The 24,826-nt window shown below is 39.2% G+C and overlaps 1 protein-coding gene across 7 annotated transcripts; it reads left to right on the plus strand.

Moving 5' to 3' along the window:
• On the plus strand, window positions 1-24,359 carry LOC142039085 (tropomodulin-3). 7 transcript variants are annotated; one of them, XR_012652807.1, is made up of 11 exons: window positions 1-118; window positions 6,707-6,905; window positions 8,340-8,496; window positions 16,249-16,371; window positions 17,005-17,094; window positions 17,623-17,753; window positions 18,973-19,080; window positions 20,544-20,687; window positions 21,040-21,184; window positions 22,349-22,490; window positions 23,651-24,359. XR_012652807.1 is itself a non-coding variant. In XM_075045269.1 (10 exons), the coding sequence occupies exons 2-10, from the start codon at window positions 6,780-6,782 to the stop codon at window positions 23,680-23,682; spliced, it is 1,056 nt and encodes a 351-aa protein (XP_074901370.1). In that variant the 5' UTR covers window positions 1-118; window positions 6,707-6,779; the 3' UTR covers window positions 23,683-24,359. The 7 variants fall into 7 exon arrangements, 1 of the variants encoding a protein (XP_074901370.1); XR_012652808.1 differs by lacking the exon at window positions 1-118 and adding an exon at window positions 232-458; XR_012652809.1 differs by lacking the exon at window positions 1-118 and adding an exon at window positions 232-436.
• The last annotated feature ends 467 nt before the right edge of the window (window positions 24,360-24,826 follow it).

The following is a 24,826-nucleotide window of genomic DNA, read 5'->3' on the forward strand; positions in this document are numbered from 1 at the left end:
GCGGTCTCTGGCGCGGCGCCCCGCCGCCGGACTACAGCTCCCGTCGTGCTCGGGGGCGGCTGGTTGCGGCTGAGGGAGCCGGGTTCCTGCTGCTGCTGCCGCCGCCGCCGCCGCCCGGGTGAGTGGGGAGCGGCGGGCGGGGGTCGGGGCCGGAGAGCGGCCGCGACGGGCGGGGGTCGTGGGCCGGAGAGCGGGCCGCGGGCGCTCGGGCTGTGCCGGGCAGAACTCGCGGGGCTGCCGGGGAGAGGGTGGGTGGGTGGCGGCGGGCGCAGCCCTCCGCCCGCTGCCGCAGCGCGGCGGGAGCCCGGCGGGAGGGGCCGCGGCGGCGGCGGCGGGAGGAAGAAGAAGAAGAAGAAGAAGAAGGGGCTGGGCCGGCGCCCGCCCGCCCCGGACCCCGCGGCTCACCGGGCGGGGGGGGACTCCCCCCAAAACCTCGGTTGGTTTTCCGGAGTGGGAAGGTCAGGGCTTCGTTAGCGCGGCGCCGAAGGGCGTGGGGCGGGGTTGTCGTATTTGCGTTGGGAAACGGGCGCTGTGGCGGCGGGGCTTCCCTGCCGCCGGCTGCCGAGGGGCTTGTGCGGGCTGAGGGGAGCCGGGCGGGTGTCTGCTGGGGGGCGCTCAGGTGCGGGGCGTGGGTTAATTTATTTTTTTTTTTAGCCAGCGCCCGACTTTGCTGCGAGACCCGACAGCCGCGCCTTTAAAAACTTTGCCCGCAGACCCGGTTAGCGTAATTCTTTCGACTTGCCGTATATGTTTTTCCACAACTTACGAAGCGTGCAAGTTGATGATACTTAATTACGGAAGAATGCTTTTCCGGTGCACCCGGGGCTGGCGGAGGGTTTGCGCTCCGCAGCTGCGGGGAGCCGCTGGCGAGGGGACGGCCGCGGCCCGGGGGGCTCCCGTGGGCGCCCGCGCACCCGGGTTTCTCTGTTCCCGAAGGACTTTCGCGATGGCTCTCGCCGTGAGCCTCGGAAGGCTGTCCGCCTGTTTCTTTGCGGGTAGGGGCGAGTCATGTTGAGCGTAAGTAAAGCACTGTTCTAGGGAGGTTGCCGAATGCTTTAAGTTTGCTGCAATGTATTGAAGGTATCCTCAAGACTAATGCTTTGCTACTGCGTCAGGCGTACAGAGCTTGAAAGACAGCCTGCGATGTAAGGGGGAAGCTGGAACTGGCTAGTACTCGGAAGTTTTCCCTAAGTAACATAATGGGAATAAAGTGAGTTTCTTCTACTGTCCTGCTCTAGGCTTGTAAGTTTTGCCACTTTTCCGTAACGCATACGAGTACCTGAGTGTTTCTATAAATGCTCGGATACCTTGCATCTGATGTTTGGTTTTGACTGAAACACCTGTAGGCAGTTCCTCCAGGAGGAGATACTGTGTGTCAATGTCCATGGGCAGTAGTTCTCTATTGAAGAAAATCCAGGCATTGTCTGAAAAAAAAATGGTGCCAAAACATCCCTCGTCCTGGCTGGTCAGTAACTCCTGACACAGTGGTGCTGCCCTGTGTATTGGGAGAGGGAATGGACAGCTGGAGTGGCGATTTCTGCCAGAGGAGCTTCTCAGGGCAGGCAGTACCTGTGCTACCTGGGATTTTTAGCTTATCTCAGCCTTGTATTTATTTGGGATCATAACACCTGCCCTGCAGCTAGTTCAATGAGTACGCCTGGAAGTGTCGTGGAGATGGGTGTGCTGAAATGCTGCATCCCGTGCTGCCGAGGCTGCCGCTTCTGTGCCCCGTCCAGCTTGCCGAATGCGTGTTTCAGGGCTCCTGGCTCTGTCACCTGTGCTATTGTCTGGGCTGGGTGGGTGCGTCCACATAACCCTGCAGCATGGGTGACTGGTTTTCAAGAACAGGCACACAGGAGTCAGTTTTTACAGGACGATGCTAAGTTGGCAGCTTAGCCATCACTCAGAGCACCCTGCCTGCAAGTTAGCTGTGTCCTAGTTCTGTGTGGTTGTATACAGGACGTATAAAAGAGCAGAATGGGCTTTGTCTGGTTCCAGGTGCCCTGTGATACAGAGGAGGAGCTGGAAATACAGGTGTTTTCAGATTTCCTTTATCATGGAAGAATCTTCATAGTCCATGTAGTTACCCTGCAGTAGCTGTCTGTCCCCCTCCACTCCCTGGGTCACTGTGTGGACAAATGTGAAGTTGGGGAAGCTCAGTTTGCCCTGGATAAAACTTAGTGAATTGTTTCTTTGAACAGAACAAAGCCTCAAGCTTGCTTTTGTAGGAAAACAGCCCAGAATAGCTATTCCCTACTGCCTGGAAAACACAATTTACCCTGACAAAAAGCGTAGGCAAAGATGAGCTGCCACCTGCTGGCTCCGTAGGCTTCGGGCTAGGGAATGTCTGCTGGTTCCCTGGGCAGGAGAACCTGGTTTGTGTACCCTACCCCAGGCTGGAGATTTGGAAGGCTTGGGTGGGTTTTGGAGAGCTTTCTGCTGAGCAGCATTAGGCTGTTCAGCAAAGTTATTGTAAGGCGTTGCAAAAACATCCTAAGGAACCTGCTGTGTTTATGGTAATATTTATATTTACTCATTTTTCTCCTAGCTTTGGTAAATAAAGATAGCTCTTTCAAGTGCAGCACATTCTTCATAAACAGTTCTGTGTAATCTTGCATACTGGAAAAAAAAATTGTTGCCATCATAGGGGTTCCCTGGGGAAATGCTTGGGTTTGGCTCCTCCAAGCAGCTGGGATGGTCTGGGGCCCTGACTGGTGCAGGAATGCTGACAGACCGGTGGACCCCCTCTGTTCCAGACCCCCCCTGCTCTGGGTCAGGTTCACCCAGAGGCTGGGTGGAAGGGGGCTCTGAAGGAACAAATGAGATTAAAGTGAACTCTGCAAATGTGCTGGCCAAAACCAGCTCGGTTTGTTTTTCATGATGTCACTTCTATTTTAAAATCCAAGTTACGGAAACCATTTACAGTGGACTTTTAACAAGACTGTAGTTTCCTGTGGGCAAGATACTTCTAAAGAGTTACTCCTGTTAGGGTCCCAGGAAATTGTGTTCTTAAGTATAATAGAAATGTCTGGGGGGTGAATTTTTGAAAGAAAATTGGAAGCTAGCTATTTTTAGAATCTTTTGGTTTTTAAAAATATTATTTCAGAGAGGAGAAAACAAAAATATTTTAACTTGTGGATAAGAGGTGTGTGAAAGTTGCTTGACAGTCTTTCAGGGGATGATTCAGGTAATTATAAAAAGGCCTGAAGTAAAGCTACTGCTGTCTTCTAATTTCTTTAGTTGTTCATTGATTCCTCAGGTGAAGGAATAATGGCAAGATTTTTGTCTCTGTGATGTCCAGCAGAATACCTTCATTTCTGATTTTTCAACTTCTTTTCTGCTTAACAAACAGAGAATTGAAATTTGATTGATTGGAAGTGATGGCTTTGTTTCCGTTTCCCTAAATGTTTCTTATGTGACTGTGAACTTGCTAGAGTGAAGAACTTACTTTACCTTATAGTTACATACCTGAAAAAATAATACTAGCGCTTTTGACTTTTAACATATATAATGTTTTCATGGTAAAGCTAAGAAGGATACTTAGAAGAAAACTAGCTCTGCTCATCAAAAAAGTGCAAAGTATTTGCAAAGCCAAAATTGATGCTTACAGTTTTGCCTACAATTTTGCAGTAAGATGTGCCACAAATATTCACAGTCTAAATAACTGCCCCTTTTAAAAACTTGTGATTTATTACACATGTATCTTTCTCTGTGCTGCACTGCTACAGTGAGTGGTGGAAAGCAAATAGAGTACCAAATGTATTTAATGGAAGGTGAAGGGGCTTGTTTGATTAGATTAGGGCTTCAGGTGGCCTTTATGCCCTTTTTACACAATGAGAATTCCTGACACCATGTTTTAAAACCTGATTTTTAACATTATATACAAGTGTCATATGTGCTGTGGTTTCTTTGTAGGGAATGTTTCTGAATGTCATTACCAAGCAATCTCTGTGGAGTACAGATATGCTAATCAGTGCTACCATCGTAACTTTTTAAAGGTGTCTCATGTTAAATATGCTTTCATATTTTAAAAAACTTTTGATAGGTATTAGAAAACATGTCCAAAACTCTTTAAATTTAAATTTGCCAGGCCACATGTGATTCTATTCCTCTTGTTGAAGTGAAGACTCAGTTACAGAAGTAGTGAGTTTTTTGCTCTCCTGCTTTATTTTTCACTTTTTTGTGTGTGTGAACACTGTAGCTCAGCATTTGAAATGGCTACTTTGATCGTATTACAGAAACAAGTGAGACTAAGGGCTATGACCTGAACATTAATTAGTGTATTATAAAGGATGAGTAGTTTTCCAATGTAAAACATACCAGTGCAGTAAATAAAAGGTAATTAATTCTGGGTGACAGCATTTTGCAGCGATTCACGGAGAGGAAATGCAGCCTGTGTGAATGTAATATATGGTTATGCAGTGCTACTCCCTGTCAGAGTAAGGGGAGCATTATTCTGCAGTACGCTAACTATTCTGCTTCTTTTAATTACCTATTAAAACTACATCTTTTAATATTTCAATGCAAATGGACATGCAGAACTGTGGTAATTAGCAGCATGTTGATGTAGGATTCAGATGGTGCAGCCTGGTCACAAACAATGCTGTGTAATCAGCTGCAGGAAATGTTTTTCTCTTATGATAGTGTGTAATGGCTTAAACTGTAAGGAAGGGCAAAACATTGAGGCTTTAGGAATGAGAAGTTTGCATGCAGATTGTGTGGCATCTGCTGCAGCTATCAGCTAATTGTCCTTCAGCTGTTACACACCTGGAGAAACAAATACCATGAGACTATGAAAACTGTAGGAGGTGGCATGCGAGACCATAGAGACACTCCTTTAGTTACTTCTGGAACATGGCTTTGAAAAACATAGGTGTGCTACCCTCTGCATTTTCTGCAGCCATTACACTCTGATGTTCTCAGCTCTGTGGCCTCTTGCAAAAAGTCCAGGCTCTTCCAATGTGATTGGTTTTAGTTCAGAGGAAGCCAGACACTGTTCTTTTGATGTAACTTACCATGAAATTGAGAATTCCTCCTTGTTATGTTGAGAGAACTTTATTGAAGTTCAGCTTTGGAATTATGTCCTATCAATGTCAACTGTGGTTTACAAGTAAGCTCTAGTGTTTATATCAGTAATATTTTTTGAAAACAGACATTCTGAAAATAGCTGTAAATATATTCCTCATTCAGTTGTGGATGTTGGTAGGAACTGAAAATCTACCATTCTTGCAAAGGCAATTGTTAAAACCAGCTTTACTTCACACGTAAACTTGACTGAATGGTGTGGATGAACCTTTATGTGCTCATGTCTCTTCAGTGTCTCTGAATTAAAATATCACCGTATGTAACTGTGACAGCCAGGGAGACCTTTCTTGATGTAAACAACTGAGGTGAAGGAATCCTGTAAGCAGGATTCCATGGTATAGTTTGTATATAAGGCCCTTGCTTTCCTTTTACTTAAGAGGCAATAACTTTAAATTGACCTGTTTTTGAAATACAGTGTAACCGCAGGTTTGAAGTAATGCAGTTAGCGTATGTGATGTGAGCATCTGACCTGGAATGTCGGCTATTGGAGAACAAATAACGTTTGCTGTATGTCTGATCTGTGTTGAGTATTTCTATAGAGCCGAGAAAAGGGTTAGGGAGGCTAATGAGCCTGAATGTACAGATGTAGCTTTTGCTCCCCAGATACATTACGGATACTCTTGCTCACTTACAGAGAGTCATTCAAGTTACCTTTTTTGTGTGCGCTCTCAACTTGAAGCAAGAATGTAGCTGAAGAAAAGGAGAATCCCAGAACTTCTTACAGAAAAATGAGAGAAACCAACTTGTCTGCTTCAATGCTGTCATGATCAACTGTTTTTTCCAAGCCAAATGCTCAAAAATAGTGACTGTTAGAAAAAAGGTTCCCTGTGCTTTCCTTGTCCGTGAGAAATACTGTATAGACTGTACATCTTTTGAAGGACCCCAATTTCCTCTAAGTATAATATTTAGTGAGCAGTTATACAGTCTGTTCTGTATTTCTAATTTTTTTTTTCGTAGTAGGATTGACTGGAGTGCTGCTACTTAGGAGCTGTATTTCCTAAGCCTTTCATCAAGGTATTTTAATTTTCCTCGGACAGAACAGAATGTTACTTCAATGGTAGTGCTATAATTAACTGGGAGGCAAACTTCCTTTGTTCCCTCTGTAGTAATACACTGGGATATGAGTCAGTAGTAACCAATTCGCTTGTTTGTAGTGCAGTTCTTTACTGCCCTGGAACAGTAGCAGCAACAACAGATGTAAAGCATCTTAACTCTTCTTTTGCCTGCAGTATCTGTAAAAACCAGTGGTGTTAAGCTGGACTCATAAATACTAGATATAGTTGGTATCTCCTCTCTCCTACCCCACAGCCTGCGCTGCTGCGTGGAAATTATGGCCTTGGAGTTCTTGTCAAGAAAACTGGGTGCTGGCATTCATCTGAAAATTATATATATAGCTTAGTTACTGATGGAGAAGGGCATGGGCGGGATGGGATTCTTGTCAGTGAAGAAGCAAGGTGTAGACAGCTTCCAAGCACTCCTTGTCTGCTGTACAATAACAGATAGATATGAATACTGGATGAAAAAGCTTTCCTTTCAGAGATGTATTTGGAGGTTGAAGATGCTTTGTAGTTGGGATGTTTACCTTAATTATGGTTATTTCTTTTTAAAACTTTTTTAATAGATCTGGTTAAGAATAAACCTTGGATTTTGAAGTGTTTGAGCAACTTGCTCTGCTACTTGCTACTGCCCAAGTCATGACACTCCCATTTCGAAAGGACTTGGACAAGTACAAAGATCTTGATGAGGATGAAATTCTTGGCAAACTTTCGGAAGAAGAACTGAAACAACTGGAAACTGTTTTGGATGATCTTGACCCTGAGGTGGGTATTAACCAAGAGAAGTTTGATTTTTTTTTTTTTTTTTTTTGTTCAGAAACTAGTCTGAAATAAATTGAGACTTTTTTTTACTTGAACAATATACTTTTGTACAGAGGGTTTTTTTCCTAGTCTGCTAATGATCTTATTGACAGATATATATGCTTATATAATGTTTCAACTGTTTATTTCCTGTTTGCAAGGTGAATGCAACTGCAATAGAGGAAAATGGAAGAAGGGATTGTCAGGAGGAGCTTTCCGGGATTTATTTATAAATAAAAATTGCTCGTAGTCATGTTCTTGAAAAGAAATTTTATTTAGAAGAGCCTGTTTAACTTTCCTGTTTCCAGTGTTGTCTGGTGAACAGTCCTTTTGCATCCTTTTTATTTTTTTGCTTCTGCTGTTCGAGTTTGATGGGAGAGGGAGGGTGCTAACCTCTTCTAAAGACTCCTGGCCCTGTACCTGATGGTCTATATCTATTCCTGTCCTTGTGCTGACTTTGCAAAGAGGAGGCAAATAATTACTCAGCTCCTGAATGATTATGTCGGCATGGGGTATTGAATAAGAAATATTTTAGCTTTCTGTTAGAAAGAGCTGAGTTTTGTCCTCTACTAATGCGGCAGCTAATGTCAGAATCCAAGACTTGTGTTTTCACCTCCTGATTCTCTGTTCTTGCTTTAATAGTACCAGGATTAAGTTTAATCTTGATGTTCAGGGATCACTTAATAATATTATCATCACCTAATTTGTTGCACTGCAAGATATTCTTGGTATTTGAATTGACTTTGGCTTTATAGACATTTTAACAGAGGAGAACTGGCAAAAATGATTGGTTGTCTTTTATGACAGTCTGAATTTCTATATGTTCTGTTCTTTCCATACTAATATCCTCTGTTTTGGTTTTTTTTTGCTTTAGCTGAAATATGTTGGTGATAGCAAAAAGCCACCCTACCTTGAGTCAGGTCAAAAGTATAAATACTCTGTGTTAAATGCCAGACAATAGTATAGGCAGTTGTCTTAAAGACTTAGAAACACATGGATGTAAGCAATGGAGGAAGCAGCCTCTTGCTGAATGTCTAAACTGTAAATAGCTGAGTTTTATTTACTACTACTAATTTAAAGTGTTCATTCTAGGAAAGAAATGCAAAGTAACTAGCGAGTCTAGTGGTGGGGGCTATTGTACTGAAAGAATTGCTTCAGCCCTATTCAGAGTGCAGTGTCCTCTATTTTTAATTATATTCTTGGTATCTAAAAAATAGGTTACCTTGTCTCCTCCCTTGCCCCAAAAAAAGGAAGCTGGCAAGGGATCAAAGATTGCCTAAAAAGGATGATGTATTGGGTTTGAACCTTGGTGAGAGAGAAGGAAGAGGGAAATTAAACTAAACAGGTGTTCACTCAGACTTTCTAAGCTGTACTTGTTTGTTCCATTTTGTTTTGCAGAACGCACTTCTCCCTGCAGGCTTCCGACAGAAAGACCAGACTGCTAAAAAGGCTTCAGGTCCCTTCGACAGGGAACGACTCCTGGCATATTTAGAGAAGCAGGCTCTTGAGCACAAAGACAGGGAAGACTATGTGCCTTTTACAAGAGAAAAGAAAGGTAACACCACCCTTTCTGGTGTAGGTGGTTGTGAAATCTCTGAAGTGGCCTAGCCAGAACTACTGTGAACCAAAGTTTACTGAAGCACTGGAATGCTTTTTAACTTGCAGCGTTTCCAAATGAGTGCTACTGTGCAGAGGTGGGATGCTTCCTGTTTAAGTGTTTTGTGGTGCTGGGGCTGTTCTGCTGTTTGCATGTAGTACAGGAAGGATATAAGACTCAGATTTTTATCAAAGATTGCAAAGTTCTGATGGGTATGGTATCCTCCAAATAAGAGCTACCCCTGATTTATGTCAATAACAAATGCTGTTGTGCCTGTGGCTTATGCCCTGTGGTGCTGAGTACAGACAGTAACATTTGTTAATACTACGCTGAATTTAAAAAATAGCAGTAGAATGATGTCATGGTAGATACTTAATAATGTTAAAAGATGTTGTAGCTGACAAGGCCAAGTAAGCAGTGTATGTAATGATGTTGTCTTTCTAGTATCCTTACTGAGAGGTTTAATAAGATTGCGTAGTTATTGTTATCTAATTACATAGTCAACTATCACAAGAAGCTCTGAAATCTGGCAGTGGTTTGTGGTCTAAAAACCATGGAAACATCCAATGAGTGGACACATTATTAAAGCCTGGGATTTCAAATCTTTGTTTTGGAACTAGTCTTCTTGTTGACTTGGTGGGAAGCATTTTCCTTTCCAGGAAAAAGATTAAAAAAGAATGTGCATCTTAAATATTGTAAGAATAGATTCCCGTCCCGTCTCCCCCCGCCCCCCTCCCCCCCCCCCCCCCCCCCCCCCCCAAAACAAGAGTTCCCAAAGTTGTTGTGCCTTACTAACCACTATTTGTAGGGACAGAAACTCCCAGTCCTGTACTGGACACATATGCACAGGAGGTGGCTTTTAGCTGTCGCCACGGTGTTTGTGTACTGCTTGTGAATCCTAGCTTGTCTGAACCTTCCCCAGCAGCAGGGCAGATCTGCTGCAGTAAGACTTCAGTAAATTGTTTGGTAAGTTGTATTCCAACTGCCCAAGATGAACAGGCTTCTCTTTTCTTAAGGGTTTGAAACCCTTTAATTCTACTTAATTATCTGGTGTGAATCATTGCTTATTTCAGACTTGAGTCTTCATTCCTCTACTGAGTTTGTATATATGATTGTGGTGTATATTTGGTGAAAATTTTCTTGGGGATATTTGCATTTTCCCTTGAAGTAATAGAGAGATTGTGACTTTATAAAGTACTGCACTGTATATGATGTATTACTTCCTTAATACACAATGCTTTGCCTTACTTGTGTAGTTTAATGCCACTTTTATTGATATAACTGTGACACTGCTTTGCTGACGGGAGAATGGGAGTTTGCTGACTGAATCTGTAAGAGTAACCGAGTTAAGGATAACACAACGTATTGAATGTAGAAGGCAGTCAAAGGTACCTATAGCAGCAGTACCCTTACGGTACCTCTGCTGCTGGCAAGTACCTGTTGATCCCATGTTTGCCTCTGTAGTGTCCCGCTGCTTCCTCCCCTGTTCTGCTTCTTGCCTGACATACTTGCTAGTGTATGTTGGAGACAGCCTAATGGTTTAACATGAGTGAGTTCAAGTATATTTGGGCCTCATAGCTCATTTGGGGAGTCCCTTGCAGCCCGGCTAGCTTGTACACTGCTCCTTCAGGCTGGGCCTGGAGGATTTGCTGTAGTTAGTACTTCTTTTTCTACTGAGTACTAGCGCTTCATTCATTCATTCAAAGTCAGCTTACGTATACGTGTACACGGCAAAACTATTTGTTTGGGTAGACAAAAATCTGTGAGAATCATGTAGAAAAACAGAAGGGTCCAGCTGTAATGCAGATCTTGGTTAAGAAAGATCAAATGTCATTTCCTTTATGTAATAAAGTATTACTAAATAGCAGTCTGTCTGGATGTTGCAATATGTCATACCAGTTTAATTAGTAAAATTTCCTGTATCTCTTAAAAAAAAAAGTTGATATTTAATAACTTTTTCTACCATTTATTTTAGTACCATAGAAGAGAAAATAATATGAAAAATGAAATGTAGCTTACTTTCATTGAAACTAAAAATGTGGAAACAAATGTTCAGTATGGAAATTCTTGCTCTGTTAAATGGAAAGGAGGAGGAGGCAAGAAGGCTAAGGTCATTTTGGAGTAGTTGAAGGATAATCTTTTCTTCTCCTCATGAAAGCGTTATGGTTCAGCTTTGACTTGCTGCCGTGTTTGTAGCCGTTTTGCACAAAAATGGCAAACCTATGTAACTTAATCTTTTAAATCAAGAAATCATGATCTTTATCCAGATGTAAAGCTTGGAAAGGGAGTGGAGCCAAACTTAATACTTGTGTAAGATGTTTTTAATCTAGAGGGAGCTCTTATCCTAGTGTACTTTTCTTTAATATTAAAAAACTGAACAGACAACTAAGCTGACTTACAATTTTTCTCTTTGGCTAGATAAATGTATTGTGGAGAAATGCTAACAAATTGTAGAATAGGAGTAGGTGAAAATCTTGCTTGATTATGCTGTTAATTCAGAAGAAAACTGATAATCATAACCTTCAGATCTAGAGGTTTTGTGGGGAGACAGATTGGAGTTGCAGCTATTGGTGCCATTTTTGTGGGTCAGGATTTACTAAAATATTTCGGTGTGCCTAGCTGGTCTCATTGCTCCAACTTGGTCCAATTATTCATTTCACGGAGTAAGAAGGGGAAAATCTATCCTTCTCTTTCTCTTTCCTTTTCCTATTTTAGTAGAACTGATGTCCTGCGTGGTGATTTGGCCTGCAGGTTTACCAAAGCTTACCCTGTTAATTTTAAACTTCCTGGCTTGCTACTGATTCTGGTAACCTTGTTTCCTTACTACAGTGTAAAGGAAAATCCTCTCTTCCAGTTGTCCCAAGTACCTCATTTGGGGGTAACCTGTTATTAAAACAATGTTGCATTTGTTTCGCTGATAGGTGATGTGATTTCTCCAAATCTTTGGAACTTTTTTTGCTGTGTGCTATTAAATGTGGAAGATCTGAGATAGTGTCCTGATGTGGTGAGATGAACAGTGCTAAAGAAATGTAAAGCTTGACCATCCCTAAATTATATTCTATTGCATTTTTCCAGTGCCTGATTTTGTTTCTAAAAGCATCCTTAAGAACATACTTTGTTTTTAAACGTGATTTAATGACTTAAGTCACATTCTGTTCCAATTAAGTGTTGAACTATACAGTAAACCATTGTTCAAGAGATTCATGAGAGCAATGTGGTAAAAATTTCAACAAAACTAGCTTTGTCTCAATCTGTGTACGTAATTATGTCATAAAGGTTTTATAAGGCATACTGCAAGGAGAAGGATCTCTCATCTAAACAAGCAAGGCTTCAGCACTGGAGTCTGTTGCCCTCGAGTGTGTTCCACACATCTGACCAAGTCCTCACTTCTCTTGGAACGGCAAAAGATGAGAATAATTGCACCTGAGATAAACATAGCTAACATCAGTGATGTACTTTGTGCTGTATAGTGCAAGGCATTGGCAAATTATTACGTAAACTAAGCTTTGCATTTCTAGCCTTTGCACTTCTCTAATCATGGCTTGCTCTCCCTCTTCATTCCTGCCTGCGTATGTTTGTTCTGTGTAGAATTGCATTTCATGTAACTTATGCTTAAATGTTGGTTTGGTGGCGGTTTTTTCCAGCTCTATCACCCAGAAAATATTGTTAGGCTGAAACTGTAGTTGCCACCCTGCTCAGTTGTTGCTCTGGATCACCATTTGCTTCTGTTGCAGCAGGATTTGGGGTGCTGTGTTCTCTCTTCGCCTTTCAATCACTGGTCTTTAAAGGAAGTGTGTTACATGTTGTAAAATGAAACTAATATCCTTTAGGAGCTTTGGAGAAACAACATGTCAAATTGACATTCTCCATACAAGACCACTAGAACAAAATAACATGTGATACTCTATCCTTAATGTAAAACAGTTTTCTAACTCACTGCTATGTGTTCTGTAATCAGATAATGAATAACAGTACTGTTTCTACAGTAAGACAGTGAGGAAGTCCCTTGTAAGCACAATTTAATACTATTTTTATTAATTCAACTTACAAGTGAATTGATGAACCTAAGTCTGTCACATGGTAAGAACTGGTGATTGAATTGTGGATTATATAAATTTCTGGATTGATAAAACTTTAAGGAACATAAGCAACATCTGATATATTCCTTACATCTTGCTCTTCTTCATGAAGTCACTGATGAGATGAGCTTGTATTTGGTTGTCCTCAGGTGACACTTGATTCCTTTTCTGCAAACAGGTACTGCAAAGTGGATTTTAGACTTTCTTCTGATCTGCAAGTTGTGGCCACTTGCTGCGTCCTAGCATGGGGGTAGGACTGTGGGATATGTGAGAATAGTACCAGCAGTATGCAGTGCAATGGCCACACTGAACAGACCTGATTTCCTCAAGATTTTCAGTCCCACCTTAGATACTGTGAGTCTGTGTATGAAATGTCTAGGGCACTTCAACAGACGTTATCCAATGTTTCTGCCTTTTGAGCAATACAATTGTGTGGAACTTTCAGTTTAAAGTTCATTCTGTAGCAAAGAAAGCCTGTGAATTAATCCTGAGATGTGCTTCATTTAATATGTTAGCTAAAGGCATAGGAGACCTGAATACATCATTATTACAGAAATGATGTGAACATCTCTGAAATTTGCCTCTTCATATTGTATTGCTTAATCTTTGCAGTATCCTTGTTGGCTGAAAAGGAGGATGTCGTGTTCCTTCATGTGATCAAATCCTTGCTATTTGGAAATGTTCCACTTGAGGGCTGAGAAAGCTATTCATCTCATGGGCTGCACAGATGTGTAGTTTTTTGGGTTTTTTGGGTTTTTTTTTCATTTGTTTGTTTAAAGCTTACTAAGGGGGGGGGAAAGGAATTGCCAAACTGTTGGCAGCAGGCCTTGAATTAGATCATTGACCCCAGAGACACAGGGGTCTTTGCCTTTTTGAAGTAATTTCGTTACTAGGAGTGGGAAAGGACCTGCTTTTGCGTGTGCATTGTAAACTTCTGAACTCTGGGCTAGGATGAGATGAAGCCAATGAATGAGAGATTATATACACAAGGGTGTGACCTGTTTTATAACAAAACCTGCTCCTGACCCAGTTCATGTGACTGGAGTTGGCTGCAATGAACACTTCTGGAGGGGAGCGGCTTTTAACATTTTTGCTTTAATAAAAACTGAATATACTTCTCTCTCTAGGTTATCTTAAGAGTCAGGCAAATGTTTAGAACCTGAAGTTCCTTACCTATGAATTTAAGAATTACTTAAAGTAACATTAGGAAAAGTAGTTCTTTTTTGCGAGTACTGTGTGATGAACCAGATGGGAGGCTGATCTAGGTTGAAATACATTTTTACAAAGTTGCTTTTAATTGAGATCAGTTTCCTTCTCCTGCTCATTGCCTGCTGCAATAATGCTGCAAACAGGATGACATGAACAAAGACTCAGGTGCTCAAATCATGCTTTCCTTCTCTTCTCCTTCCTCGTACTCTGAAATGCTCAGTTTTTTACTAGCCTGTATTACTGAGGGAAAACAATGTAAACATAGCTAATGAAGGGCTTTAGATCACGTGTATGCTGTTCAGAGCATTTCATGTGTTAGTGAAAACCTCGTCAAACATTCTCATCTCTCTTCTGAAAATTACAATTTAAGTTGAAAGTTATTCTCTCCCCAGTAGGTGATGCTGGTGAAATAAAATGGGAGCAGAAATGTACTGTATCAGTTATATCAAAATAATCCTAAACATTTACTAAGCCTTCAATTTATGAAGGTTTTCTTTTAATCCTGAATCACCACAAACATAGCTTCTTTTGCACTGTCCATCAAATGTGAGGTATGGCTAGTAATGCATGTCAGCTGCTTTCAGCTACTGTTTGTAGTCAGTACAGTTACGTAAGGAGATTTATTTTTTGCTTCTAAATATGGATAATGACCATTTACACAACTTTCCAGAGAGATAGCAACCCAGGAACAAAAATACTGTGTTGCTAGCAACAGATCTTGGTCATCAGACTATGTCGTCAGAGCAAAACCTGATACACTTCTTTGTAATCTGTGCTAGTGGTAATGCATTAAATTCCTTTAAAAAGAAAATGAACCACAAACTATTGTAATGTAGGGTGGGAATTTGGAAAGAGAGAAAAGGTGGATGGGTTTTGTTGTGCCTGTGTCTGCTGTGGGACACAGGAGCTGACTTCAGGCACTGCTTCCCACAAGTGGTGAAACCAAAATCCTGCTTTGTTGGAATTTCCCAGAAATGAAACCGAAACATCCCTATAAAGCTTCTTGTCACTGGGAGGTATTTAAAAATGCTAAACTTAGTCTTAGTCCAAACATGTAACAAGATACACTTGTATGCAGTATGAGGAAAAAAAATTAGGCTCCTGACTTCTGCCCAGCTAGTCTGATTCTGGTGCATGGTGGGTTTTCCTAGTGTAATTGGGATAAGCTAGGGTGGTAAGTGTGTGGAAATGCTTTTTAGCTATGAATATGGAAGAGGGTGGGTTCCTGGATTAGCACTGACACTTCATAGGAAGATTATCAACACCACCTCCTACCCTGGGAAATAACTAAAGGAAGTTGGAACCCCTTTCCCACAGCTCTGCTGATAGCTCAGGCAACTTGGAAAGTCTGAAAAACTTTGAATAACTGTTAAGATGACATTCACAGTTTTCTAGTTGTGAATTACTTCTATCAAATGCATCGGTTTTGTTCTCTCACACAGTACCGGAGCTTTTATTTACCATGCTAATTTGTCCTGAACCTAAGCACCCCTTACCTCTCCTGGGTTCTTACCTAGTGGTAGACTTCTTTGTTCTGAAAGGCCAATTCTAAATCATTCAAATCTGAACTGTTTTCAGAATAACTGTTAGAATAGCTTTCTCATATTCTGATTTCTTCCCCTAATTTTTCAGCTGAAGATATATGCAGGAATTATGCTAAGTACTCAGACCTCTATTTATAACACATCTCCTGAAGTAACTTTTCCCATTACCTGTCAGTAATGACTAAAAAGTTGGTGCAGAATGTGATATTACTACTCTTTCTTTTCCCACTGAATCTTCTGTGAGCTTTCTAAGCCTCATTTTAGAAAATAGTGTCATTGGCAGAGAAGTCTATTATCTTGGTTTGTGCTGTTCACAAACCATGGTTTTCTCAAGCAGCTCAGGTATCTCCTTTTTTACTTCAAAATTGAGTTAACATCTGAAATCAGAAATATAGTGTATGCTGTAAAAGTGCAGTGAATTACTCAGGTCCATGATTTCAGATGATTCTTTGATATTCTGTTTCTCTGACACATTCAGATTACAGTTCTGCCTGGGTCCCTTTCTCCCTTGAGAGGCTACTGGTCATTGTTCTCTAGCAATACTAAATTTTCCTTACAGGCACTTTTTCTAGGCTGTTTAAAATGTATAACGGAGGCTTATATTTTACTTTCTAATCCTTAGGAGAAACAAATAAGATTGGAGTCATGATACAGACTCCTGAAAATTTGGAATAAGTAATGTTATATTCCTGTTTATGCTCTTTCCTCATCTCTGACTTTCAAGAACAAACAGAAGACGCCTCATTCCTTTATGTTGTCCTGGTGCTTTTCTCAGGATTTACTAAATGTAACATGTATTCCTTAAGTACAGAAAAGTTTAATGATAAGTAGCTATATAATACAAAGTAACATCGGACTTTTCATTTTCTTTACACCAGGGAAAATATTTATCCCCAAGCAAAAGCCTGTACAGTCTTACACAGAAGAAAAATTCTCTCTTGATCCAGAACTGGAGGAAGCCTTGACCAGTGCCACAGACACAGAATTAGGTGACCTTGCAGGTTAGTTTGTTTGTTTGTTTGGTTTTTTTTAAGTATGAAGGGGCTGGTGCATATTTGGACAAAAAAGATCTATAATTAATGTGGTAGTGTATTTGTTATCTGAAATGTGACTATAGGAAGTTGTAGCTGTGATAGAAACTAGATCATGTTATATGCCAGTTTGCTTGCAGCGTGTCAACTTTGTTGATTTGTAATAATTTATAGGAAGGTAGATTATTTTGGCCTGCCAAAGGGATCTGATTTTCAAACTCAAAACCTTTACATTCATGCCTCAGACTGGCCGGGTTTTGTTGTGTACATTATTGCTTTTTCTTGTGTATAAGAATGTGTTGCTATGTGCCTGTATTCCTAAAGCTTCAGTCAAGAATTTTGTGACTGAACTGCACTTTTAAATTTGCTTGAACCTAGTGAGGTCAAATCTTTCTAAGATGTGAAAGCCAACTAAAGTCTATAATTAATTAAAAAAATTTTCTACTTTTCTTTAAATTATTAAGGGATTGAATGGCTTACTGTACTGATAACTGCATGTTTTACGAATATCAGTTGTTAGTATTTAAAGGAACCTGCATCTGTGCTGAATTAGTCAGGAACAGTAAAATTGGTTTTTTTGCTTTTTCTTTTTTTTCCTTACAGCTATACTGGGAATGTCCAACTTGATAACAAACAATCAGTTCTGTGATGTAGTAGGAAGCAGTAATGGGGTTGACAAAGACAGCTTCTCAAGTAAGTGTGTACGCAAGTGCTAGATAAATGAGTTCTTTGTACTGCACACAGTTACCATAGCATTAACTATTTTCTGTCGCACTAGCATTCTTTATAGACTATTCAGTCTTGAGTTGGAAATGTGCATGTCTATAATATTGCTAATTGAGTTCTGGCAAGAGTGGAATTAAAATATATGTACACTAAAATCTATCCTGCAGTTAAAGTCACTTTTTGGGGAGAAAGTAGGCATAAACATGCATTTGTGTGTGTTGGTTTTTAGGTTTCATATTTGTGTTTGTAATTCAACTCCTATATGTTTTCTGAAAAAAGCTGGTGTGCAAGAAAAGCAGAAAGGCTGAGAGGACCTTTGGAAAAGAGTTGAACTTTATGAAAATATGGTCAGGAGAGGATGGTATGCTTTTTGGGTGGGGAAAAGATGTAAAGACTGATGAATGATCTTTAAATACAGTAAATATTGAGTATGTGTATAATTTATTCACAGTGAATGTATGTGATCTGTTTGATTACATTTAAATGTCTTTTCAGATATAGTAAAAGGTGAAAAAATGTTGCCTGTTTTTGATGAACCGCCAAATCCCACAAATGTGGAGGAGACACTGCAAAGGATTAAAGAGAACGATTCTCGTCTTGTTGAAGTTAATTTAAATAACATTAAGGTAATCGCCTAAAGTCTGCAGTAAATATGCTGCCTTTTCTCAGTAGAAGACACTTCAAGCTGCAGAACTCTATAAGAGAGCATGATAGGCTTATTTTAAGTACAGCAGCCTTTCTGCTAAATGTTGCAGTGTGTGTAATCTCAAAAACCTGGAGCTAAACCGATAAGCCATCTTGGTTTCTTTTGCCAAATGTGTATTTAAAAAGGTCTTAGATTTTCTTACTGCCAGCCCAGACTTCTCTTGCTGCCAAGTTGGTGACAGCTCCAGCAGTTCACCGTTGTGGAGTTAACTACTTCTTTGAATTCTTTGTCCTTGATGAAGCAATGTGCTCTCAGTTACTGCTATTGCAAACAAAGTGATGTTTGTACCTGACATCCGTCTGATTCTTGTACAAAAGAGCTGTCAGCAATTAGTGCAGCTTCTGCTCATAAGTGTAACAGTTGTTTTTAAATATGACTAAAACTCTTGTATATTTGTGTGAAAGAAAACAGAACTATAGCACTCTTGGCTTACAGTGCAGACAGCAGTGACAGGCTGCTTGCTAGCTGCAGCCTTGCTAACAGCCTAGGCTATTTGTTGACATTACTAAAGGAAGAAAATAAAATACATGGTTTAGGAATATTGTACGATAGAGAAATGCTAGCCAAAATAGATGCCCAAAAAGGCAACAGAACAAAATTTCTGATAAAGTAAACAGAAATTTGCTACCCTAATTAATTACCTAAAATTATTCCTTTTAAGCTTGGTTCCTGCTACACTGTAAAAATTATCAAACTATAAATTGGCAAATTCTGGAATTATTCTTAATAGAACACAGAGAATGAAATGCTAATGGTTTCACCAGTCTAAAGCTCTAAATCTTTTTACATTTGTGAGAGGTTAATTTGATGTTGATAGTTAGCAGAATGTTCAGTTCATGTAAATTTTTCTCAGTAACCGCTCCAAGTTAGCTAAATATTTTTTAACTCTTCTATTCTGGGAATGGCATCAATGTAGTGAAGATGACTTTGCTTTATAGAATTGGTGACTGTAATAGCCATTGTATCTTGCATATGGCTTTGCTACACTTGTAGGCCTTTACTGTGAGACTGCTGGAGACCAGTGACAGTCAATATTATAGTACATTTTGCTGTAAAGAGAATAAGATAACGGAAGAAGTTGGGGGGGAGGGGATAAACTTGTGTATCTCAAGAGAGTGAAGTGCTATTTTTAATTCAAGAACATACCAATTCCAACGCTGAAAGAATTTGCAAAAGCCTTAGAAACCAACACGCATGTGAAGAATTTTAGCCTTGCAGCCACCCGAAGCAATGATCCTGTTGCTGTTGTAAGTACTCTTACTGATGTGCTTAAGTGGGGTGCAAGGGAAGTTTGGATGGAAAGACAATGGTAAAGGATTGAATTGAATCCTGTTTAAATATTATGGGGTGAAAATTATTAAATTCCGTTACACAGTAAAGGATGTTTTCTTTAACAAACCTTTATTGTATCAAAGTTGGTAAATGATTCCTAGTTGACTAATACGCAGCAATGCATCAGATGTATGAGATGAGTGAGAATTCTTTTATTCCAATCCCTTCCCCCTGATTTTTCATTTTGCTAACCTCCTTCCTGTCTGTCTTTTCTAATTGTTTAGTACCTGATGTTCATTCCACAAGCCAATAGTATATTCAAAATTAACTTTAAAAGAAGCACATTTGAGGACTGAAAAAGCTCATAATCTTTTTCAACTAACTAGAGTTTTAGTTGAAGAAAGCTGCAAAATACCTGTTTCTCTATTCTCCCTGCTACCAAAGACTGGCTTAAAGCATTGGCATATAAAGCATAATATTAGTCAAGGTATCTAGTTTGACACAATTGTAACTTAAGCACTTATCATCTGGTCCTGTTTTTACTATGTTGAATCAAAAGCAGTACCTTATTTATTTGCAAATAAAGAGGTAAGAAAACAACACTAACTGTTTGGCCAGGACAATCCTTTGCATTTGTTTTAATTTCACATTAGAAAGAAAACTAGTTTGAAATACTCCATTAAATGAACATTTGAAAGCTTTGGTTTGGGTCAGTTAAAAAGTTCCTTTTCAGTAGAACTGAAACATTTGTAATAAAAATCTATAAAGGCTTCTTTTCTCGGGTGGGGTTTTGTTGGGTGGGGTTTTTTTTGCATTGTGACTTGAAAGAAAAAAATTTAAACGTTATGATTTTTATGACAGTTAACCTCAGCAGTTAGCTATTCTTGTTTTCTTATTTTCTCAGAAATAAAATCAAGTATATGCCACTTCCATAAGAGTGCTTTTAGCTACATGCTGGTACTGTGCTTAGGACTTTGAATTTTGCCTCTTCCTACCAAATCTGTAGACACAAGCATTTTGAAAGTCAGATCTCCTGTTTACAAATTAACCACATCTAATTCTCCTTTCAGTTGACTAGTGCCCTTTCTTTGGCCTTTACTTAGCAGCTTGCATTACTCATTGTACGCTGTGAAGGCTTACAAAATGGAATTGGTCCAATATGCTAATTTCAGACAATTTATATTCTGTGTAGCTTTTTAGTTTGTAACAAGAGAAAGGCCTTTTCTTCACTAAATACTATTTAAAAAGGGAATATAGGAAATGCCTCGTCGAAGACTCACTTCAGTCTCAAATAATAAGTGAAAACTCGCGAAGTTACACCACGCATCTGTGAACTTGTTGTTCCTATTGAACTAGTTAGTGGAAATGGTTATCGCTGTGTCCGATGATGTACTGTAGCAAAATTCAAAAGTTTAATGATGCTTTCTTGCATTCAAAGGCTCTTGCAGATATGCTGAGAGTAAACACAAAATTGAAAAGTTTAAACATAGAATCAAATTTCATCACTGGAGTTGGAATTTTGGCACTGGTTGATGCACTGAAAGATAATGAAACATTGACAGAGATCAAAATTGATAATCAGGTAAGTGAGGTGGTGGTAATATCATAATTAAAATCAGTCTATCCTAGTTGACTGAATATTTTTAGAAGGCAGCTTGTGATAAACTTTCCAAAATATTTTACTTTTAAATATCTTAACTCAATGAATGATTGTCCTTAAGATTCTTAGAAGCATCCGGTTAAAGTTGATTCCTGGTCACTTCTGTGCTTGCTTGTGCTTTAAAATGCACAAACGTATTTTATGACCCTCTGCCTTTTAGATTAATCAAAATGAAGATAAGTGTTTATTGACTAATATGATGAAAGTCTTCGGATCTCTTTTAGGGTGAACACCCATAAGCTCTGTTGTCTTTGTATACCTTTTACTTTAACAGAGGCAGCAGCTGGGCACAGTTGCAGAAGTAGAAATTGCCAAGATGCTTGAAGAAAACACCAAGATCCTCAAATTTGGATACCATTTCACACAACAGGGACCTCGAGCCAGGGCAGCTGCAGCTATCACAAAAAATAATGATTTGGGTAAGACCTGTCAGTGGAGAGCACAGTGGAGAGCAACTATTAAATGAATATGTGTGTGTGGCACAGCTTTTAAAGGTGTCTGGTTTTTCTGTTGACATAACCAGGTAGCAAAATATAAGTAGATCAGTTTCAGATCTCTCCTGTGCTTTACTCCTACTCTTCCCTTGCTGCTTGATGTTCTTCTTTTACTTTGTTGCAGGGTGTTCAGGTGTATGAGTTGAGGATTTTTAGCACAGTCTAGAACAAGAACATTCAAATCCCATGTGAGTTATGGAGAAGAGAGGGGAAATAATAGTTTTGATTGTTCAGTTTTATTCAGGTTAAGATTAATCATTTCTTTAAAAGCAGTACTTAAAATTTATACTGCGAGATGCCCTTCTCAATGCCAGTGTGGCCAGTCTCATCTGGATTGCTTGAGCAAGGAAACTGAATGTACTGTCATGTGCAGAGGCTGGGACTGGGTCATCTCTTCCCTTATGGTTCTGTTCATGCACCAGTGCCTTCCCTGACTCTCTTAACGGCAGCTGGTAGCAGTGGCATCTTTATTTACTGCAGTAAGTTTTGTTGGAGCTTATCTGTTAGAATCCTAACTAAATGGACCAGCAGAAAATGGGTTAATAACGTAACATGTGAATGGAGATTGTTTGTATAATAATGTCAAATACTTGGAACTCTCAACTACAAGAAGATAATGTGGTCCATCTATTTAAATAGAATTACATTTTTAAAACTCCATTTAATTAAACTTTATGGGTTTAGGTGCTTTGTGGTAAGGATTCCACATCTCATCAGTGCAAAAATGGGCCAGGTAGTTTAGTAGTAGTAGTAGTTCAGGAATACATTAGAGGGCATGACATAGGAATTTGGAATTTGGTTTAAAGATCTGCTTCCTCTCTGAGTAAAGTTTAAAGTAGAGGAGAAGAGCTCTGAAACAGATGGAGTAAGAGTAACAGAATAGAGCATAGAGAGAAGGGCAGCACTCAGACAATGCATAACTCTTTCCGAAAAATAGATTCGAAACAAGTTATTTTTTCATCATAACACTTCAGGTGTGTCTGTATTTCCTTTTAAGGTTTCCCTTTTCACTAGTTCTCATTTTAGTGTTTGACTGTTGGAAATCTATGTTTCTATTGATATCTTGCCTTTTTTTCTTTGCTTTCTTAGTCTGGAGTATACGAGTAAAAGTTTCTGCAAATACCTTTTCATCTCTCGAGCCCTGAAGCTACAGAGACAGGTCACTCTGAATACCCAGTTGGGTATTGAGCACTGAAAACTGAGATGTTCAAAGTCTCTCACTTCTGTCTTTGTACGTTTCTTCTAAAACAATACTCTACATCTTCTTTGTCCCTTGTTTACACTGTGCTGTACGACTTCCCTTTGTCTGAAACTGTGTACATGTTGCTTTTAACTGCATGATTGGAGAAGTCTAAGGTTGGAAACTCTTCCATCTGTTCTTACAATTTGATGAAAGCAGGTATGCATAACTTCTGTCTTTGAAAACGATTTGGATTGAAATGGAGATACATCTATGGGTTAGTCACAAAGTGAGCAATACATTGGCTTTGTAAAGAGTAAAATACTAGTGTGATTTTATTCTGATTGTTTCTTTAGACTGTATCTAAAGCATTTCTTGAGACAGGAAGAGGGAAGGAAAACAAAACACGTTTCTCTCTTATTTTGATTTGAAGATAAAGAAGATCAACTCAAATTGCAAATATTTGTAAAACAATAATTTCCAATTAGTGGATTTGAGAACAGAATCGCTTTCTTCTTATATAGATGTGCTTGCTCGACTTCTTTAAAGAAAAGGGAAATGCTCTATATAATTTCTAAGACCCTTAGCCTCATTTGTTATGTCTGCACAGAAAACAGTTTGATGGGGAAAAAGAAAATACCAATTAAAAATACTACAAATATTGAGCAAAAACTCCAGTCATTCAGTCAATCTTGCATATTCTTAAGTCTAAACAGCATGTGAGCTTTTAGTGATTTTATTCACAAATTTTTGCTGCTCTTGGATTTTCTGACAATTGAATATTTTTTATTAATAAATGGAATGTTTTAGGCTATTGAATGTAACATCTTTTTTTATAAAGTGTATAAATCATATTAGATGTACAGTGAAACTCTTGACCTGTTTCTTTTGAAGCCATGTAAACTTAATTCTCTACCACTAAAAAACTGCAATGTAAAAAAAGTGTTGGCTAAATTTGCTTACAAAAGAAAATGATTAATGTTTCCCCCGAGTCTCTCCTCACAAATATTTGAAGCTCTTAATGAATAATGCAATAAGCACTGCTAAAGCATAAGCTTAAAATGATGGATAATACTAAGTGTTAATTACCTTAAGTTGTACTATGTGAAACTTTATGTGGTCAGGTAACTGTTGATGCTATAGAAATATGAAAAGTAGTTACAATGATAACATAGTAAAATGCCTTTTTTTTTTTTCCTCTCTTGTTACAGTTCGCAAGAGAAGGGTTGAAGGAGACAACTAGCAAATCTTATTGTCAAAACTATGTGGAGATTTCAAGGGTTGTCAAGGCATGCTCATCACCGTGGGCTTTGGCAATCTTGGACTACATTTACCTGGGTTAGAAGGGAAAAGACTGGAAACCCCATTCCTTTTAAAGCAAAGCTATATTAATAATCTTTTGGTATGCATCACACTTTTCAGATTGAGACACAGTAACTGTACCAGTCTCTGTACCATAGTTTTTGATTGTTTTTTTAAGAACTTTTTTGTATTCAAGACTTTGGCTGTACTTTCTACTAAAAATGTAATTGCAAATCAATGGTATAATTGTCTGTAGTCAAAGAATGGGACATTCAGGATCATTGGGCAGATAATGACCCAATTGAAATGTTTGTTACAAAATCTGGGGTGCTTATTTACATGGAGGGGTGTGTATATTCTTGAAAACAATGTATTAGTGAAAAGGGATTCTTCACACAACAGTTGGACTCATTGTGTAGAGCTGTTCAGCCTTGTTCATATGCACTGAAGAGAAATCTTTCACAGCTATCTTATTTGTAAGTCTACTTTTTTATTTTTTAGTAGTTCTTGATACTGTGATTAAATTTAAAGACATCCCTTTAAACCAAACAAAAATAAATTGGCTAAGGACTTCTCCCAAGAGATTTGAGGGACTAATAAAGAAGTGGAAGCATTGGGGTGGGGGGGTGGGGTGGGGGGGAGGAAGTAGGAGCCTTGCAAAATGAGAGTTGTTCTATTACACCTAAACTCTTAAAGTCTTTTTCAAAAGGTTCCATAACTATATCTTGCTCTGTATCTAAACTGGATATGTTTTTGGACTGATTTCATGTGTTCATCACCATTATTTAGTTTATATTCTTTGCTTAAAAATCCTTATCTACATTCATAAGTATCAATTTTGCTAGAAGTAGTGGACATGCATTTTTTTTAAGTTCTGTATAATTCTGTACAGGAAAAGCAGCCTTAACTGTAAAACCACTGTCCTAAGTTGCTGGCAAATGGAAAAATCCTTTTTTAGAAGCTGTTGCATTAAGCTATTAGTACTTAATGTAAATCTATCTTTTTTTTTAATAAAGCAATGAATTAACACTTTTAAGAAAGGATTTTTGTATTCTACTTATGTCTTGATGTTGAAACACTCCATA

The sequence above is a fragment of the Buteo buteo genome, chromosome 13 (assembly GCF_964188355.1).
Source record: "Buteo buteo chromosome 13, bButBut1.hap1.1, whole genome shotgun sequence".
NCBI classification, from domain to species: Eukaryota; Metazoa; Chordata; class Aves; order Accipitriformes; family Accipitridae; genus Buteo; species Buteo buteo.